This window comes from Cervus elaphus, chromosome 17, assembly GCF_910594005.1.
Source record: "Cervus elaphus chromosome 17, mCerEla1.1, whole genome shotgun sequence".
Taxonomy (NCBI): Eukaryota; Metazoa; Chordata; class Mammalia; order Artiodactyla; family Cervidae; genus Cervus; species Cervus elaphus.
The window spans coordinates 17386426-17408377 of record NC_057831.1 but is presented as its reverse complement, the minus strand read 5'-3'; the positions used below and the strand labels follow the sequence as shown (position 1 = coordinate 17408377).

Here is a 21952-nt window from a genome sequence, read left to right as displayed (position 1 = left end):
GAATATGTTATCCATATAGATATTCTAGAAATTATATAGATTTCATAAAGATCTGACATGCCCTGGTAAAACATTATCAGTCATAATTCTAATTGCTATCTTAAAATGTTCCATGTCACAGCAGTAACCAAGTTACTTTGTCAATTGTGTTGTAATCAGACTTTTAAAAAAATAATTTAAAAAATTTATTTATTTTTGGCTGTACTGGGTCTTTGTTGCTGCTCGGGCTTCTCTCTAGTTGAAGTGAGCAGTTCATTGCGCTGCACAGGCTTCTTACTGCAGAGGCTTCTTTTGCCATGGAGCACAAGATCAAGGGTGCTGAGCTTCAGCGGTTGTGGCACGTGGGCTCAACTGTTGGGCTTCCCAGGCTCCAGAGCACAGGCCCAGTAGTGGCGGCACATGGGCTTGCTCTAAGTTGCTCTAAGGCGTGTGAGATCTTCCTGAATGAGGGATCAAATTCTAAGTCTCCTGCATTGGTGGATGGATTCTTTACCACTGAGCCACCAGGGAAACCTCTGTAATCAGACTTTAAACATACCTTTTAAAGCCTTTTTTGTCATTATAGAGAGCTATGGGTTTCACTCTGATGCCTTTGCAAAAATACTACCTCTTCAAGATTTATAGAAAGGATTTCTTAAGATTAAATTAAAATTAGATAAGCAAATTTTGTTATTAACAGTAAACTTGTATTGGACTGGATTTGGTTTTCTCTCTCTGTTAAGAGAAAAAGAAGTTTCCTTAATCAAGTAGCTTTTGATAACAGAATATATGAATTTCTTTGCCTTTAAATGATTTATACTTGTTTTTAAAATCTTTTGGTAAATAAATATTATTTCACAATGATCTGTGAAGTTTGTGACACACATAGATAAAGCTCCTTGTGTGTCTAAAAAAATTAACCTTCATTGTCAGACTTTTGCTTTCCTAATGTCCTTAGGACATGGCAAGAGTCTACTACTAAATCAAGGAATTTAAAATGGGTAAACAATAGCTGTAAATCAAACAGCCAGGGCTATAGGAAATCCAAGACTGCTTGGTTTTTCCTGGTTCACTGACAAACCTCATTTTTTATTTGATGGGATAAAGCCTTCCCTGGCTGCAGGGTTAATGTCCTCACAAAAAATTTCTGTTTCACTGAATAGTAAATTCTAGTTTTGTTAATTGAGATCTATATTGGGAAGACTCACTTCTCAGATAGTTACTTTCTGTTATGTTTGATTACTAAAAAGTTTAATTAAATTATTCTAAAGCTCATCTCAGTAATCTGTCTTTGGTTAGAGATTAGCTCCCCTGGTGGCTTAGTTGATAAAGAATCCACCTGCAATTCAGGAGACCCAGGTTCTATCCCTGGGTTGGCAAGATCCTCTGGAGAAGGAAAAGGCTACCCACTCCAATATTCTTGCTTGGGAAATGCCATAGTCAGAGAAGCCTGGCAGGCTACAGTTCATGGGTTTGCAAGAGTTGGATACAACTTAGTGACTAAAACTACCCCATGAGCTACACCCAGGGATTATGAAATTACATGTATCTATCAATGAACTGTGTGCTAATTAGAGCTTATGGAAAAAATAAGACAAAATAATGTCCTTGGGTGTCTGGAATACGAAGTTTCCAGAAGCTGGAAAGAAGTAAGCCAAGAGTAGTCAATTTGTTGAATTATACGCAGTATGCTGTTGTTGTTCAGTTGCTAAGTAGTGTCTGAGTCTTTTGCAAACCCATGAACTGCAGCAGGCCAGGCTTCCCTGAACTTCACTATCTCCTTGAATTTGCTCAAACTCATGACCACTGAGTCGATGATGCCATCCAACCATCTCATCCTCTTTGGCCCTCTTCTCCTTCTGCCCTCAGTCTTTCCCAGCATCAGGGTCTTTTCCAATGAGTTGGCTCTTCACATCAATTGATCAAAGTATTGGATCTTCAGCTTCAACATCAGTCCTTCCAGTGAATATTCAGGGTTGATTTCCTTTGGGATTGACTGGTTTGACGTCCTTGCTGTCCGAGGGACTCCCAAGAGTCTTCTCCAGCACCACAATTCAAGTGTCAACAGTATATGCATGCATGTGTGCTAAGTCACTTCAGTCATGTCCAACTCTGTGCGACCATATGGACTGTAGTCTGCCAGGCTCCTCTGTCCATGGGATCCCCCAGACAAGAATACTGGCGTGGGTTGCCATGCCTTTCTCCAGGAGATCTTCCCTACCCAGGAACTGAACCCATGTCTCACATCTCCTGCCTTGGCAGGCAGGTTCTTTAACACTAGTGCCACCTGGGAAACCCTGTCAACAGTAGGCTTTAAAGGAAGAAAATTTGACTGATACATATACACAGATTCTTGGTGAGTAGCCAATGGATTGGCCACTTGGCTTCCCCTATGGGTAAAGAATGGGGCTTCCCAGGTGGCACAGTGGTGAAGAATCTGCCTGTCAAGCAAGAGACACAAGAACTTCAGGTTTGATCCCTGCGTCAGGAAGATCCCTTAGAGAAGGAAATGGCAACCCACTCCAATATTCTTGCCTGGGAAATCGCAATGAGATAGGAGCCTGGCAGGCTATATAGTCCATGCGGTCTCAAAGAGTCAAAGACTTCGAGTTGGATATGACTTAGTGACTATACAACAACAACTCTTGTGAATAGATTATTCTTGGAAGCCTGCCTATAATGTGGATTGTCATTCACGCCTCAATCTTTAGGGATATGCTACAGTTAAGAGAAAAATATAAAGAGAGGTGTCCCAAATAGGTTTCTTCATATTTTTCTTTTACTTGTAGCATATCCTTGAAGGCTGAGGTGTGAGTGACAATCCACATTATAGTCAGGTTTCCAAGAATAATCTATCACAAGAGTTGTTGTTGTGTTGTTGTTTGGTCACTAAGTTGTGTCCAGTTCTAAGTCTTTGAAACATGAGCCAGACCTAGACTCAGGATAATTTTGCCTTCCTAGTAGACAAGGTCTGTCCTTTCTTAACCTAGACTTTCTATGGACAACATTTGTCTGTCTGCTAGATTACGCAGCACTGATAAAGATATAGCTCAAGCCCCAGACACTAATATTATTGTGCGGATTTACTTTAACAGTTGTATCCACCTATTGATAGACTGTGACAAGACTATCGAGGAACTGCTATGTGGACCAACTTCTTGCCTTTGGGGAAACCAACCAATCATTGTGAATGAATTATCTTCCCTAAATCCTGTAAGAATTTTTAAAAATAGCCCCTCGATTAGTATGTATCGTAACTGATAATGTAAACACAACTTCTATATATCAATTAGTAACTCCTTTTTCCAGATGTCTAGCACATTTTTTTTTTTCAAGTTGCTCAGTCGTGTCTGACTCTTTACAACCACATGAGCTATACAGTCCTTGGAATTCTCCAGGCCAGAATACTGGAGTGGGTAGCCTTTCCCTTCTCTGGGATCTTCCCAACCCAGGGATCGAACGCAGGTCTCCCACATTGCAGGCAAATTCTTTACCAGCTGAGCCACAAGGGAAGCCCAAGAATACTGGAGTGGGTAGCCTATCCCTTCTCCAGCGGATCCTCCTGATGCAGGAATTGAACTGGGGTCTCCTGCATTTCAGACAGATTCTTTACCAACTGAGCTATCAGGTAAGCCCAAAGGTTGGCCCACTGCTTTGGCCAGGAAACGAACCAGGGTCAACTGCTTGGAAGGCAGCTATGGTCACCACTATACCAGCAACGCTGCACAAACACATATCTAACGTATGTTGATCATTTATATCAGAGGGGGACCACTTATTACTTTCCCCCCATGAGAACTTAGGTATTATGGACCCAAATATATTCCCTACTTTGTCTGTTCCTAATATTGGCTTCTTCTTAGAACTGTTACGTAAGATTTTGCAAGGAACCAAAGAGTTACAAAATTTCATAGGTAAACATAATCGTACCTTGATAGAACATTCTGTTGTTACTACCATTGCTGCCAATAAGTTAATGGATGTAGAAGTTGATGTAAAAAGCATACTTCCCATTCATGGTGGCACTTTTTCTTTACTAAATCCCCTACTGCTCAAAAACTGTTTTCTGCATTGTATAATTCATTACTTGTTTCTTTGATCACTTTATTTCTTTTGACTATCTGGAATTGTTATTTGACTTACAGAATTAAGACTGCCCATTTTATTTTGCCTTATTCCTATGTTATTTAACTTAAATAATCCTAAGGCCAGCTGTTAGGGAAATTAAAATGGAGGAACTCTTGTTCAGGCTTCAAAGGCAGGAGAGCAGGACTCTGACCTGCCTTGGACCTGCCTGGACATTGCCTGGATTCCATACCTGCATACATGCATAGCAAGTCAGGCGGAACTTTAGATAATAAGCAAGGGAGTGGATCTTGGAATTCTTGAGCCCCTGAGGGTCTGGCCAACCCCTAGGAACTCAGAAGTTTTGTGATTCACAAAGTGAAATATATGGCATTATAAAAGTTAAAAAAAAACAGAGCTGCATTTTTACATGCAAACTGATAACGATATCAGATTGCAGCTTGGGATTATAAATGGGGAGTCCCTGAAACTGCAATTTGAAGTCTCACCCATGGGGTGGATGCACCCTGGGGCCCCTTCCCAACTGGAACTCCAGATTGCTGTTAATGAGAGACTTCCCAGTGCTGTCTAAGTCTGGATGTTTGTCATCCCAATTTGGTGATGTATGGGCTGTTACTTTTCTCTATTGTTTGTATTTGTCTTCTTTTAATGACTGTATATTGAAATTAAGTCAAATAATCCTCTATTACATATTGAAATTGTATATTTGTGTGTAACAAGTGATTTCTTTTGTTAACGAATCCTTTGAACCTAAAACAAAATAAAAATGTTGGCAAAACATAAACTGGCACTGTGAGCAGGATTCGTGAAACAAAATGCTACTCTTTAAAAAGAAAGAGGTTAAGACTATTCAAATTTTTACTCCCAGGTAGGAAGATTTGCCTTACTGCTCGCTAGCTACTGAATAGATCATATCCACTGGATTGTGTGAGAATTGGGGCCCCGAATTAGAGTGGGCCAAACTGTTAGAAGTTATTGAATGTTTGTAACTTGTGTCACCTGAGAAAGGATAAGAACGTACTGTGCTGGGTTGGAGAGGCTGGATCCTCCTCTCTGCCTACCGTAAAGTAACAAAAGTAAAACTTCCAGAGAACAGTGCTATTAGCTTGTTTTTTTTTCCAACACTGCTCTATGATAACAGTCCCCTCCTTTCCCTGCACTCCTGGCCCCTCAGGGTGTTTTATTATGGTCCTGCTGCAAGAAAGGGTGACTATGCATATTGTAACTCTTCATCTGGCATCAGGGATTTCCCTTTGATTTGGAAAGAATAATCTTTCAAATTCCGCTATAAAATGTACGGGAAGGAGAAAGATAAAGCTCCAGGAATGAGCACTGGTGTTGACATTCACTCACATAATGAACTGAAGGTCAATTTTCTTTAGTATTGCTCAGATGAATGATCAATTGCTCTAAGCCTGCATTAACAGCAGTGCTGTTCACCACTGATTTATACGACGTGATTTAATGTTGTCTCCATCCTGCCAGACGTTTAAAACATAGCCAATATTCAGCAGGTACCTCCAAGACACCAGAAGCAACTCCACAGCCCCCTCATGGCTCTTCCCCTGGTTTTGCCTGGAATGCTCATGGTGAACAGTCAGCTGTCTCCTTGGCAGTGGTCCCCGCTTTCCTGGAGCATGGAATTGCCTACATTCGTATTTGCAAACAGAGGCTCACTCGAGTGTTACTAAAGGAGAGGGGGAAGCCAAAGAGGCTTTAAAAAGGAAAAGAGAAGTCATTCTACTTTTCTTTTTTATTTTATTTTATTTTTTTCTGTGTCATATTATATTTTTTCCATTTATTTTTATTAGTTGGGGGCTAATTATTTTACAATATTGTAGTGGTTTTTGCCATACAGTGACATGAATCAGCCATGGATTTACATGTGTTCCCCACCCTGAACCCCCCTCCCACCTCCCTCCCCATCCCATCCCTCTGGGTCTTCCCAGTGCACCAGCCCCGAGCACTTGTCTCATGCATCCAACCTGGACTGGCGAAACCATGTTTGGGGAGGAATCATATGTCCTTATTTCATCAAGGGTCATGGTTGGAACTTTCCACCAATTCTTCCCTATTTTCCTTTTCCTAGCCTTGGCCTTGCAACTCTGCCTTGTCACAGTGAAGACAGAGGCAGGCCTCCAGTGCATGCCTGCTCAACTCTGTGAAATGTGTCATAAGGGTGTCAGGTATTTCTTACCAGCTTCCCCAAAACTGAATCTTTCCCCTCAGGCTGCATTTGGATGCTGTCTTGAGTTGAAGGAGAAGGAGCGAGAGAGCAACAGCAGAGCAACAGAGGAAAAGATACCCCAGGGCTGCAGGCCGACCTGAGTGGACACACCGGGAGTCAGATGTACCTACCTGGCCCGGGCTGTGCTCAAGCAACGTCAGCTTGTTTTCTATTGAGAGTTCAAGCCCATCAACATCATGCTGCATTTCCTTGCCGTTGTGTTGCTGGTAGTTCTCAAATTTAGTTTTGTTAGCCTCTCAACCCTGCAGCACTGGAACTGTCCTGAAGGTTCTCCCTCCAGAAATGAGAATTCTACTTGTGCGGGTAAGTAATCTAATCAAAAGGAGTTCACGTGAAACAGATCACCAGCCCAGGTTGGATGCGTGAGACAAGTGCTCGGGCCTGGTGCACTGGAAGACCCAGAGGGATTGGGTGGAGAGGGAGGTGGAAGGGGGGATCGGGATGGGGAATACATGTAAATCCATGGCTGATTCATGTCAATGTATGACAAAAACCACTACAATGTTGTAAAGTAATTACCCTCCAACTAATAAATATAAATGGGAAAAAAAAAAAAGGAGTTCATGTCTTCCCGGAAACTACCTTCTGATACCTATTCATTCCATCTTGTATACTTGGCATTTGTTTCTGATTTGTCTTTGGATGTGTGTATTTGCTTCCTTTTTGTTTTCAATGCATGTTTATTTCCTTATTGGCTGTTAGGACTATAACATCCTATTGGCTGTTAGGACTAACTATAATAATTCAAACTATTCTTCTGTGTGTGAGTGAATAGGTCTCATTTTTAACTAGTTAAACCTCTGTCTTGATTCTGACATGAGGAGTGATTAAATACTTAGTTGATCAGCTTTATATGGGAAATTGGGGAAACAGATGACTTGTTAAAAAATTTTGAAACTGAAAAAAATATCATCCTTTGGATAACTTTGTGTAGGAGCTAAGAGGTTGCTAAAAACCAGTGAAAAATGGGGAGGGAATTGGGAACAAATGTGATTCCTTCATTGTGAAAGTTAAGCTACATTTCAAATTAAACCTCCTTGCATTCTCCCCCACAGCTGTTTCTGAAGCTCTGATGCAGCGCCAGTGTTAGTAACAGGTGCATTGTAACTTTGGGAACTGCTAAGAAATGATAATATGACACAACCCCTCTCATATTGAACGGGTTCTTAATCAAGAGGAAATGGGAATTCTACTGAATGCAAAATAGCAATCCTGAGTAAGAATTTATTTTAATCCTTGGTTGCTCTGCAACCTGTTGCTCAAACAAGGCAGTCACTTCCATTCACTAAAAGGCACAAACTGCCCTGATATTCCTTTCTTGTCATTTTACCCTTCTGAGAAGAGGTCTGGCTCCCCAAAAGAGGTAGATTGAGGGAAACAGTAAATTTTCCAGAAGAGAAAGAGAAGCCTCGGGAAATTAGCACAAAGTAATGGGAATAAAGGGAACAGTTCTGAGCCAAACTGCTGACATTGGGCTCCTGTCCTGGCTCTCCTGTAAAGGAAATTATGGGGATGAGGAAGTCAAGGCTCTGTCACCAGGCAGCACGCACTGGAACGGGTGAGCAGAACCCAAGGGTATGGAAGGAAGGACTGAGTTCTGATTATCTCTGGGTCCCCAGCACCTAGAACATATCCACTGTCATAGTTTATACTCAGTAAATTCTTGCTGAATGAATGAGTATCCCTGGCGTGATAATCCACGTCCTAAACAATAAAGGCAAAAAAGGAATGACAGGGATTTCCTGGAGGTCCAGTGGTTATTCTCTATGCTTCCACTGCAGGGGGCTCAGGTTCCACCCTTAGTCTCATTGGGGAACTAAAATTCCACATGTTGTGCAGTGCAGCCAAAAAAAAAAAAAAGATGACAAAAAGCAAAATAACCCCATGAGCCAGTGACTCAGCTGTTGGAGGCAGAGCTTTTCAGCATAGTTTTGTCAGGTGGCCTGGACCCTCTTTGGGTTGGGAGAGAGTAATTGGCAAGTGACCATAGCCAGGCATCTGCATGGATGCACAGAGAGAGTGGGAACCAGTCAAGAAGCAGAAACTGAGAGAGAAAGAATAAGATGCAAATGAACTTCTGTACGTGGCTTTAGAGTCTCAAGGAACTCACTGCTAACAAGGGAACCTACACCTCATGCTTCTCACTAGTCCCTGCTGGTGGCTCAAAAGTGCCTTCACTGAGGCTGGTTGAAGAAACAAACCTGAAGCCCAGGATAGAGACAATGAGTTAGGAGGACTGTGTCACAAAATGGAAGGAACCGAGGTTTTAGATGCAAACATACCTCATTTCAAATCTATGCTACCTAGTTAATACTGGAGCTATAGTGGACTATATTCTAATTCCCTGGTGGCTCAGTCAAGTAAAGGATCTATCTGCAATGCAGGAGACCGCCTGCAGCACAGGTGACCGGGGTTCGATCCCTGGGTCTGGAAGATTCCCTGGAGAAGGAAATGGCAATCCACTGCAGTATTCTTGCCTGGAGAATACCAGGGACAGAGGAGCCTGTGGGCTGCAGTCCATGGGATCGCAACAGTCAGAAACGACTTAGCGACTAAACCACAACCACATAGTGGAATATTGCTGAAAAATAATAATACCCCCTTTTGGAATTGTTGTGGGGATCCCATGGGATAATATGGGAAATGCACTTACCACAGAGTCTGGCAGATTGTGTTTAATAAATATCCTCTTGGCTCCATATCTTGGCTAAATCTCCTTGATCAAATCATGTCACAAGATGCCTTATTTGAACACTGCAGTGACATGGCACAGACCCCATGGAGGGTGGAATGTCTGGATGCCACTTTGTGACTCTGACTCTTTGCTCCCTCATTCCTTGCAGATCAAAGGTTTAAAGCCTCTACTTGACGCTCCATGTCTTATATTAGCCAATAACTGCCCAGGTCACACCCTATGCCCATGCATTTCAGAGGATAGTATTTCTCCTCTCTAAATAGATATGGTGCCATCATCTATTTTTCCTCTAATTAAATTCTACTTGCCTTATTCCTCACCCTTGGCATTGAGACAGACCACCTGTGGCCAGCCTGACCCAGGAGGAAGAATCCCTTGTGGTCTGATTCAGGTAACTTTATGCCATGTTGTCTTGCATGTGACTATGAGCCTGATAAGCCAAGTGATAACACAGACATGGGTTTTCTTTTCATTTCTCCCCTCCCCCATGCCTCCTACTGCTATTGCTGCTTCTTCTTTTATTTTAATCACTGAGTATTCTGTTAGCTTCGTTTGGGCTACAGTGCAAAAGGAGAGCAATAAGGAAAAGTGCTGTCGAGTGGCTTTTGAACTTTCAAGCCTATTTTCCTTGGAGGAGAAATAGCAATTGAAGAGGAACTTTTCCTGTTTGATGGCTCTGCCTGCATTATTTATATGAACTTCCCTGGTAAATGGAGTGACGAAGAAGTGCAGGCCAAACCTCAGCACTAGTCAGCCATTTGGGAAGGTCATCTTTAGCAGTAAACAGTGAAATCACTGATTTCAGCACCGGCTAGGGTTTGGTCAGCTTCCCGGTCACGTGCAAATCAGAGTAATTCCATGATCAAAATCTGGTTTATTTTTTCAGCTAGAGTTATGCAAAAGCTTTAAAAAAAAAAATCTAACTGCTCAGAAATTACAGGAATGATCTTTCATGCATACCACATGAATAAAACCATCCCCTAAGTCCTCAGTGGTTCCCGGTCTTTGAGTGGGTAGCAGAGCTTAGTGGTAAAGAGCTTCAATTTTGGAGTCTGCCGGCCTGAGTTCAGATCCCAGTTCTGCTGTTTGTGAACTGTGTGTCTCATTGTCCTCATTGTAAAATAAAGATAATTACCCCTTCCTCCCAGGATGTTGTCAGGATTGTGTTAAAGCATTTGTTTTCAATTCTGGCTGCATGTTAAACCACCAACGGGGTTAGCACCAGGTCAATGTGAGTCACAGTCTCCTCTGGTGGTTTTTTTTTTTTTTTATTACCCTCCCTTGGTGCTTCTAACAGACATAATGGGCAGTCTGGGCTCAGGACCGCTCAGTTATCACGTAACTGACTGAAGTGCATAAAAATGGTAAAGTGCATAAAATGGAGCCTGGCATGTAATGAGCACCCAATAAGTCTTGTGTGCATGCATGCCAAGTCACTTCAGTTGTGTCCAACTCTTCGCGACCATACGCACTGCAGCCCGCCAGGCTCCTCCATCCATGGGATTCTCCAGGCAAGAATACTGGAGTGGGTTGCCATGCCCTCCTCTAGGGTATCTTCCTCACCCATGGATCAAACCCATGTCTCTTGGGTCTCCTGCAATGGTAGGCAGGTTCTTTACCAGTAGTGCCACCTAGGAAGCCCCTTGATAAATCTTAGCTTCTATTAATATTTTTATTGTAGTTAACGTTATTTTATTGGTGGTAAGAGGAGTAGTGTTCTCTAAAGCTCCAATACTTTGGCCACCTGATGTGAAGAACCAACGCATTGGTAAAGATCCTGATGCTGGGAAAGATTGAGGGCAGAAGGAAAAGGGGACGACAGAGGATGAGGTGGTTGGATGACATCATCGACTCAATGGACGTGAGTTTGAGCAAATTCTGGGAGATAGTGAAGGACAGGAAGCCTGGCGTGCTGCAATCCGTGGGGTCGCAAAGCATCAGACATGACTGAGCAACAGCAAGTTTATAGACATGACTTAGTTTCTTCTATAATAATTAAATTTCTTTTACACATGGAAAAATGCCATGTTGAAAAACCTGATAATAGTTCTATAACATTACAGTTTGTATTCAAAATAATTTCAACATACATAGCTTGTATTTTTGTGCTCAGAAGAAATGTTTATTAAAAACCCAAAACCAAATCAAACTGGTTTGAGTGAGCGCCCTCGTGGAGCTGCAGCTCCAGCGTTTGTCTTTCTGTGACATCAACTGATAAAAAGTTTCACTGAGTGCTAAGTGAGCCTGCTTGTTAGGCTTCTTACCAGTGGTCACTTAAACAGCGGCAAAAACAAGCCACTATATATTTAAATCTCTTATGTATTCTTTCCTATGTTTGGAACCAATTTTTTTAAGATTTGTAAAATTGTTGAGGGCATATAAAGAAACAACAAATTAGTTCTTTAAATGAATTTACATTTTGGGGCTTGTCGTGGGCTGTCCCTTTTATCTGGTGTTCAATTTAGAAGTTAGAAGGTGAGAAATATTTGCTTATTTGGGTAGAGCAAGTGCTTCCCATCAAAGGTAAATTGATCTGTAATTTGGCTTTAAATTCAAAATCTTACTTTATCATTTACAGATTTGCCTTCATGAAAATCTAGTGACATATTTCCTGTATAGTATAAATGGCTGGGGTTTTTTTTTTGTTTGTTTTACCTTCCATAACCTCCAAACTCCCTTCCACTTTAAAAAAGTTAAAATGTGGACATATGCTCCCGATACACTTTTATTTATCACTTACATTAGCTATATACACTGATATTATGAATATTATGAAGCACGTAACATTTCTAACATTTTTTTCCCCACAGAATAATGTTCCAGTCTCTAAGTGGTGCACATCCTACTTGAGAGAGACTGTTTCAGAGAAGTAGTAGAATGATGGAATGAATGTTACATCCTTCTTTATTAGCTCAGCTCCTTTCACTCAAGCATGAAGAGAAAAGCAAGAGGACTGCTAATTATTTTTCAAGTAAAGGGGGGTTATTTATAGTGAATACCTTTTCTCACAGTGTGTCATTGTGGCAATTAAGATCTCCCCAGTTGCCTAACTTAGCGCCCCAGGATCCCTCTTGCATACGGTAGGGTCGCACTGAAATTCTGCCGTAAGGGTCAGAAGAACAGACTACATCCCTAAGAATGGACTGGCGTTTCATAAATTCCAAAGCTCTATGGCCTGCGGGGGCCATAGTATCTTAGAATTTTTAAATAAGAACAGTCTCATCTCCAGCCCCTCTCCCCTCCTCTGTCTTGGAGGATTGCTGGGCAGGGATGGTGATGTGGAAGGAAAGGTTGTGTCCACTTGGTCCTTCCACTGATCACTCATGCCTCTGTGGCTTGTTTCCTTCATGTCGTTTTCCCACTCCAGCACCTGATGCCCACATCATCCTGCTTGATTTCTTAAAAGAGCTTTGGGTTGTGAGGGTACAGACTTTAACTGAAGGCTGAGGGCAAGACAAACAGTCATGGTCACATCCTGATCCAGCACATGAAACAACTAGAACAAAATGGTTTTCATTCTTGTACTTAAAAGTCAAGTCATTGTTTTCTGTGGAAAAGACTTAGTTACCAGTCATCTCTCTCGAGTGTGACCCTCCTGCCATATTACTCACCCCTCTTTCGCTCTCAGTGACTCTTGGTCTACGTCTATTTCTCTTATCTTGGTCTTCTTCATCTATTTCAGATGACTTACATCCTTATGTAGACCATTGTAGATATCTTCTTCCCCCAACTCTACTTTTTTTTTTTTAAACCATATCCTAGGCCTCTATTTATAAATAATCATTTTAAAACCTTAAATTACTAAATAGTACGCTGAAGTGTTGTAGTAAAAACAAATCAGGCGTTTTTCAGAAGTTCTGGCCACAGATTAAACCAGTCTTGACAATTTTCTTTCCACAATGGGAGAAGGTTAAGTTTGATACAACAGAGGAGATCTTGGAGACAGAACCCAGGTGTTGGGAATACCACCTGAAGAGGAGACCTTTCCTGAACTCTTGGGCTAGGAAGGGGCTGTGAGTTCCGGGGTTGGGGGAGTCCTTTCTCTGGCCTGGTGGACACATCAGAAAAGGGGCAGGGCACTGCCATGGAGGAGACCTTCAGGAGTCTGGTCTTAGCCAGCCATTTTAAGGTGGGTTGTTCTTATTTTCCATTAAACCAGTGTGGTGCGTGTCTGACTGTGACTCCATGGACTGTAGCCCCCTAGGCCCCTCTATGCATGGGATTTTCCAGGGAAGTACACTAGAATGGGTTGCCATTTCCTCCTCTAGGGGATATTCCTGACCCAGGGGTTGAACCTGAGTCTCCTGCCTTGCAGGCAGATTCTTTACTCCTGAACCCTCAGGGAAGCCCCTTTCTATTAGTCACTAGTTTTTAAAGATGATTTTATGAAAAGTTAGAGACTGATCTCACTTGTACTGAGGAAAACAAGAAAAAGGCTAGTCGCACATTTCAGATGAAATGGTAGAATGGGTGCAGGTAGGAGGGACTGTCTTCCACAAGCGCCGTGGCCCTCACAGAGTTATGGTCAGCGTGCGAGAAGAACGGATGAGAGTGCCAATGGGTGAAGCTGAGAGAGGCAGGGTATTCCCTAGTCAGTGGTCTACTATTAGGGGAATCAAGCAGTTTGGGTTACAAAGCAATTACTATGGCTCCTCTCAAGTTTTATCATTGACGTGTAGGTTCTACTGTGCTAATTTATTTAGACTAACTTTACATATTGTCTCTTAATCCAGACAGTTAAAAAAATCAAACATTATACCTCAGATGAAAGGAAACAAAAATTCCTTAATTGGAAAATAAGTCTTCTAAAATCAGTCCAACATTCTTAATATTTTAGTCAGTTTGATTGTAGTGGAGAAAAACTGGAGAAGAAACTAGTAATTTTCCAATATATGTAAATTGCCTAATCTATTTCAGCAGTTATTTTAATGAAGCAGTTTTGTTTGTTCTGAACAAAAAAAGACTCAATAACTAGCCTGAATAGCTAGAAAACTTTTTCAGAATGTCCAGGCCAGTATTAAACAATGTACTTTTCTTCAAGGAATTCCTCAATATTTTTCAAGACACTCTTAAATTCCATAAAACAGCTTAGTGTTAGGTTTTAGTAATAACTCCAAATTTGAGCAACCCTAGAGCTAGGGAACAAAATGTGAGTTCCATTATGTTATAGTTTCTAATGTTAAAATTAACTGTAAGAAAGAACCAGGAACAAAAATAGCAGCAACAACAAAAACCTTGATCATCAGAGCATAATTGTCCCCACTGTCTATTTACTTCTTGCCTACAGGTCAGTACTTTCATCCAGAATGCTAATACTACTCACCATGAAGTCAGTATTACCTGGATATTAGGTGAACCAGGAATGAAGATTCATTTTGTAGAGATTCTTTTTTAACAATAATGTTAATAAATATTGGCTTTGTACACCATCACTCCAGGCACGTCCCCAGCTGTCCCAGTTGTTGGGATCCATAACAAGAAGATGACTGAGATCTGGGCCTGGAAGGATAAGTGATGTTGTTTTCAGGTGTAGAAGAAGAAAGAATTACTTTAAATAGAAGGGACCATTATATTTCTTAAAAGGTCTTGCTGTATCAGAAAATATTTTATTTATTTTATATGGCCAAAGTTACTAACCTCTGCGGGCAGTTGTAGACTAAAACATACAAATGTGTTTTTCTTTAGGAGATCTTTTTCCTTAACATCATCTCTCAAAGCTTTCCTTTGATGCTGGAAATTAGTTAATGTGTAGAAATTTCAGTCTTTTTAGCTAAATACGGGGAGGGAATGTCTGTTCTCGTCACCTCTTGGCCTTTCTAAGCCTGGAGTTTGAACTGGTGTATGCAGTTGTCCTCACTTATGACCTTGATTTTGGGATTCCCCCAAGCCTAGCCATGCTGATGTCACTCAGCGCCTGCATTTTCCAGGATACTTAGTGCCCTGGAGTTCGTGTGAGTGATTCATGGTGTGCACTGATTTAACTGCTGAGCCCCGTCCAGTGTAGAATAGATGAAGGCTTTCAGAGAAACACATTACCTGCTTCTCACTTCAGAGCTGCCTATCAGGGTGCTACGGACCAGCTTTGTGTGTAGTAAGTAGATCTCATTCATGAGGTGGTTCTTCTTGTGGATGCCTGGTAGCTAGGTTACAGACAGCCCGAACAACCTCAGAGCAGCTATCTTATTCTTTAGCACCTGGTTTGTCAGTTGAGAAATAGTATTTTATTTCATTCATTTCAATGCTTTTCCGGTTAAAATTTCAGAAGTTTGAAGAAGAATCTTTCTTCTTCTATAAACTATCCTTGAATAAACAGGTCAAAGATGGAAGATTCTTGAAACTCAACACTGTCATAATATATGATGGCTGACACCAATCTTCTGCATTTTGGGTCCTTCCCTAATGAGGTTTCAAAATATGCCCAGAGGTAGAACCTACTAGGGATCTTTTGGTGTTTCTTTCCTTCCCCCTGAAGCTTACAATTATTCTGTTTACTGTAGGAACTTAACTTTTTCTTGGTTTGCAGGGAAATTACAAAGGTTACTATCATTAATGGTAATCTACACAGTGTGTGGAAATGTATATCTTTTAAGATTCAACCAACGTTGTTGAGAATTTTAAAAGCGCTAAGTGGATTAAAAGTCTTATTATGTTTTGGAAAACACATTTGAAAAAAATTCTGAATCTTTTATATTTCTTGGCTCTTCTAATCATGGCAAAAATTTCATGTAAGAGGGGAAAAAAAATAAGGTATGTGAAGAAAACTTTCCACTGTGAGCCTCAGTGCATTCAAAAAGCACTCAACAAGGTTCATGAAAGGATAACAGGAGATTGTCTTTCAACATCAAGGTGTTATCTTCTGCAACAGAAAGGTAAACAGAAGCACCTTCTGCGTGGATATTCCTCTTTAATGCAGATTATGTTGACACATGTGAAATGCCCAGGTTTTTTGCTACTAAAGAGACAGGATAAAGTGCCATTTTCAAACAGAGGATATATTTTCGACAGAGTGAGTTTTGGTTGGTGCTTTACACAAGTGGATTGATTTTGTCCTGGGAAAAGCTGAAGCTGTTTCAGACAGGTGGTGGCTCCCGTGTCCCACTCGCTTATCGCTTTGCACTGTGTGAAGGAATCCTCTCATGCCTGGTCAGTGCACCATGCCTGGCAGGTCCTGCTAGGACTCAACTCTTGAAATGGATAAGGTCTAATTATGTAGTTGATATGAGATGCTAATACTTAGCTCACAGGATTGTTGTGAAGACTAAATAAATTTGCATAAGGTGCTTAGAATCTTGCCTGACACACAGCGTGTTCCCACTAAATATTATCTATCGTGCTACCAAACAGTGTAAGATAAGGCATATTAGAAACACCTTTGCTTTGTGTAAGTTTTCTAATACCTGTTTATTCAGATTTTCAACAATTCTTAGAGAAATGTGAAGTTTGTTTCTTGGCATGAGCCAGGTCATAGCAATCATCTTATCCTGGGTGTTCTCTGGTAGAATATGAACAATGGAAGTGGTAACTTAGGAAATACCTGAATTCCAACACTTCTTATTTTCTTTTTGTTTCTGTCTGTCTAGAAACACTCAGAATGTATTACCTATAGGCAAATAATTGTTCAACCTTTCGATGTGGGGAATATTGTTGTAAAGGTAGGAGGAGAAGATAATTGTGTAGTTATAAATAAGACCAATATCAAATTTTTTACCTTTAATAAATTTTTACAGATTTAATCAATCAGTTAATTTTGTAGACTTCTTTAAGAGAGTTGACCTTTTTTTGTCTTTTGGGGGAGGTTGTTTGTTTTAGGTTATTATTTTATTTTATCAGAGCTCATAATGACACATTATTGATTTGGTATTTGAAGTTTAGAGAAGCAGAGAGAGGAAACCTTTCACAGAAAATAGGGGTTAAGATGGATAACATCTATTTACGATTTACCACAAGCTTAGGCTTCTTTACAAAAATGCTGCAAACAGGGAAACTATTGAGTTCTATAAGACAGGCAGATTAGGAATTGATGTGTTAGATTAGAAAGGATCTTCAGAATCATCTAACTCAACTGCCTTATGTTACAGATGAGAGGTTCAAATCCAGAGAGATGAGGTAACTCACCAGGATCCTAAGAGAACTAGAACCCAGGACCCTCAATTCATTGTACAGAATTTACCAAGAACATGCTGCCTCCCACAACTGATTATTGAAAGCCCACCAATATAATGATTTCATTACTTCTTTCTACTGAAACGTATTAATAATGTTAATTTGGCTTAGGGAAAGTTCCTTAGTAGGTCTCTATATTGAAAGCACTTGGAAAGTAGGACTATGTCCTCTTATAAATACACCAATTACATCAATGAATTAATTTAAATCAACTCAACAGATATTTATTAAACATCAGTTGTATGTTAGGACTGACAGTGATGACATCACTGACGATGCCCTCTATCCTGAGGGGACAGTGAGGTTCCCAGCTTAGAAGGTGAGGTACAGGGTAGGCTACAGTTTACCTCATGACTTATGGATGTTTATCAAAGCTAACTCTTACAAAATCTAACAAGTGACTTAAAAACCCTCCTGCAAAGGAAATAAATATGACAGATAATGCTAATAAGCCCAAGAGGATAATGAGGGAAGAACAGCACTGACCCCTTATTCCTTTTTGACTGCATAAGAGATAAAAATGTTTAGATTTGACAAAAAACAACAACAACAACAACGAGAAATTAACAAGAAGGAAGTCTTGGATTTACACTTATTATAGATATTATTAGTGATAAATCTTGAAACAAGTGAAAATTTGCCTCAAAACATTAGCTAATGAAGCCATCAAGACAAGCAAGATATTTAATAATGAGAATCCAGAAGGTGAAAATTGACTTTTTATGATTTTCACAATTATGTTCAAAATTACAATATGTAAGACTACATTTACTAAACTTACTGATAAAATGTTACAAGGTTTCGTTGAGGTTCTTGACTTTATAGCAAAAATAGTAAAGCCTCACACTATTAGGAAAATACTTGTTCTTCGTGTTTTCCACTATGGTAAAACATGCCTAAAATAATACATAGAAAACCACATAACAACAGATTAAATGTGTTCTTTTGTCAGCAAATACTACTGAAAGCTTCACAGAAAGCATTACTAAAATTTTAAGAAATATAATACAGTTTGAGTGAAAGTAAAAATGTTTCTGATGTATCTCAGGTTACGGTATTTTCTAGGGACTACTAGGGAACATTTACTGAGAACTTACTATAAGTAGGGGAAAATTATAAGGACTTGGCATGAACTTATTTAATCTTCATAATAACCCTATGAAGTAAATACTATTAGCATTTCCATTTCCAAGATGAAGGAACCTACGCACAGAGAGGTTAAGTAATGAATTGAAAGTCATGCGGCTATTATAACTAATAGCAGAGTCAGTAAAGACTCAACATGGGCGTTCTGTCTCCAGTGCCAGTGATCTTGGCCACGTTCGTATCACCTCTCTATTTCAGCAATGAAATGCACAAAGAGCCGAGATACCTTTTCATAAGGCAATAAAAGAAACATGCATCAGAGAAGAAATTTTTTCAGTCGTCAATGACTTCTTGACTTCTTTATATATTATGAAAAAAATAGTTCACCTGTACCCAGAGGCAGTAGAGCCACTCAACAAAAATTCTTGGGTGAGATACTAGTGGACCCTACAGTACAGTCTCCACAGTTTTTCAGGGAAACAGGTAATAAAAAACACTGAAACTGGAATTGTACAAAGTGCAGTGGGATGTCACTGATGTCGTTACTCCTATAAAAGCAAGACTAAACTAGATTAGTCTATAATACTTTATATTGAATAGGGATTAACCATGAAAATGTTAATATTTGCCCTACATACTTTCTGCAGAGTATCTGGAAGTAAAGCACTTATGACAATAATCAAATATTACATATTTTTCTTTTTAAAAAGAGACAAGTATTTAAATTATTTTTAACCTTTTCTGTGATAAGTTGATGTCACAAGTGTGCTACTCAGAAAATAACTAAAACAACAGAAATTTATCCCTCCAAGTTAAAGGTGACATTCTAATTGGTGAGAAAGTGATTTGCTGATTGTAGGAAATTTATGATGAAGAAAGTGGTTTGAAAACTGACATTGGAAATGTTTTTTTTGGTCATGTGATTTGGTTGGTGAATCAATGTCAGTATGTCATTTATTAAAGACACTCACGTCGGGCATTTTAAAAATTATTCCTGTATGCAGAATTTTCCAAACTGTTTTAAAAAACTTCTAAATAAAGAATTTTTGTCCCTTCAATTCCACTTGCTTAAAATATAAAATGCAACACCTGGTTAGTTTATATTTACTAAAGTTATAGGAAGGCAGAAATTTGCTAGTCTAATTCAATAAAGTTTGTGAATAGCTGATAGATATAATTTAAAAGGCCTATTTTATGATTTTGTAAATACAGCCAGTGAAGCATTTTCTTGTATTTGATATAGATATAATTGTGAATACCTTTTTTGTCTATTACAGTTATCAAAGACTAAATAGCAAAACACAATGAACTTTAAACCAAAATTTTGAATTCCTATATCATATTCACCCTGGAGGAGGGCATGTCAACCCACTCCAGTATTCTTGCCTGGAGAATCCCCATGGACAGAGGAGCCTGGCGGGCTACAGTCCATGGGGTCACAAAGAGTCAGACACAACTGAGTGACTAAGTACATCTCATATTTAATTTTTTCAGTAGATGCAAATGAATCAGAAAGTGGCACATACCCTCAATTTACAACATGCAAAAAGACTTTTGGGGCTGTGCAACAGCCCCAATTGGAAATGTCCAGCAGAAAATAGAAAATATAAGGGCAAAACTCAGAGAATAGGTCAAGATAGTGACTTCTGAGTCTTGCTGTGTGTGTGTATAACATCTGGAAAAATTTCTAATGCTTTAATGTTAAGGGAATGCATTTTAGTCTGGTAGCATCAATCTTTAAATAAAATTGAGCATAGTTTATGCTGATGAGCTGAGGCATAAGCCCACTTAAGATGAACAATTACCTATAGCATAGGAACCTTCTAACAGTGTTCACTGTTCTTCAAAATGGCATTATTTTTAAAAATATCTATTTATTTGTTTGGCCTTGCCAGGTCTTAGTTGTGGCGCATGGGATCTTCAGTCTTTGCTGTGGCATACAGGATCTTTAGTTGCAGCATGTGGTATCTGCTTCTCTGACCAGAGACTGAACCTGGACCCCCTGCATTGCAAGCAGCGTCTTAACCACTGGACCAGCAGGGAAGTCCCCAGAACTGCATTATCATTAGTTTTTTTAAAAAGTTATACTGAGCTGTGATATTAGCATAGTGATAGACACAGAAATTAATGGAACAGACTAGAAAGTCCAGAGATAGACTTACATAAAAATAGTCACTTGATCTTTGACAAAGATGCCAAAGCAATTCAACAGAAAAAGGATAGTCTTTTCAACATGATGTTGAATCTATTAGGCATCCACAAGCAAAATAATTAACCTCAACCTAAACTGCACACCTTATACAAAGGTTAACTCAAAATGGATCATAGCTCTAAATGTAAGGTGTAAAAGTTTAAAGCTTTTAGAAGAAAACAGAAATCTTTATGTCCTGGAATTAAGAGTTCTTAGAAATGACACACCAAAAGCATAATATATACAAAGGAAAAATTTTGTCAAATTGTATCTCATCAAAATTAAAACTTCTGCTCTACAAGAGGCAATGTCAAGAGGATGAAAACACATGCCATGTGCTGGAAGAAAACATTTGCAAAGCTTGTGTCTGACAGAGGCGGGCTCCCAGGTGGCTTAGTGGTAAAGAATCTGCCTGCCAGTGCAGGAGACACAAGAGACTCAGGTTTGATTCCTTAGGCGGGAAGATCCCCTGGAGTAGGAAATGGCAACCAACCCTAGTATTCTTGCCTGGGAAATTCCATGGACAGAGGAATCTGGCGGGCTGAACATGACTGAGGGACTGAGCACACACATACATCTGACAAAGGACTTGTATTCAACATATATTAAAAAAAAAAAAACCTTTCAAATGCAATAATAATAAAAAATCTAATTAAACATGAGCAAAAGATTTAAACAGATATATTCACCAAAAGGATATAAGGATGGTAAATAAGTGCATGAAAAGATATTCACCATTGTTAATTGTTTCAGGCTAAATAGGGACCCCAAATATATCTATGTCTTAATTCCTGGAACTTGTGAATGTGACTTGACATAGCAAAAGTGACTTCACAAATGTGATCTTGAGATAGGGCAATTATTCTGGACTTTTGGTGGATCCCAAATGTACTCACCAGCATCCTTATGAGAGGGAGGCCAGAATGTCAGAGGAGGAGGGAGATGATCGAAGCAGAGAGACATTTTTTTTTTTTTTTGCAGAGAGACATTTTAAGATGTTACGCTGATGGCTTTCAAGATGGAGAAAGGGACCATGAATGCAGGGATTACATTATATGTGGGTTGCAATATATTATAGAATTAGGTATAAAAATATCCAGGTGATATAATTATGGAATCCATTGAAAGGACCCACTTTCTGTTTAGTTCCTAGAACATGGATGGATGCAGAGAACCCAGCCTTTTGGTGAGATGCCTAGAACATGTGACCCAAAGTGGGTGTCTGGACAGATATGATCTACAAGATGCTAAACAATGAGTTCCTGATGAATTCAGTTCAGGATAAGCATGATATTTAAAAGTTAAACTCTGTGATCAGAAAGACATGGCTTTAAATCTCCAGTTGTTATTTATTGGACTTTTAGCAAGTTAATGGCTCTAAACTTCAGTTTATTCTTCTGTAAAATGAAGATGCCAAGAGCACCTACTTCCTACCATTACCCAGTGAAACCAAATAATGCGTTTAATGTGCTTCCCCAGAGGTAACACTCAAGAGGTTGGCTGT

General features: G+C 39.7%; 1 protein-coding gene across 1 annotated transcript in view; it reads left to right on the top strand.

The window, feature by feature from the left end:
• The first annotated feature begins 6489 nt into the window (after positions 1-6489).
• EGF (epidermal growth factor) overlaps positions 6490-21952 on the top strand; it is a 98342-nt gene continuing 82879 nt past the window's right edge. Inside the window, 1 exon segment of the mRNA XM_043870762.1 lies at positions 6490-6616. Coding sequence (XP_043726697.1) covers positions 6490-6616 — 127 coding nt within the window.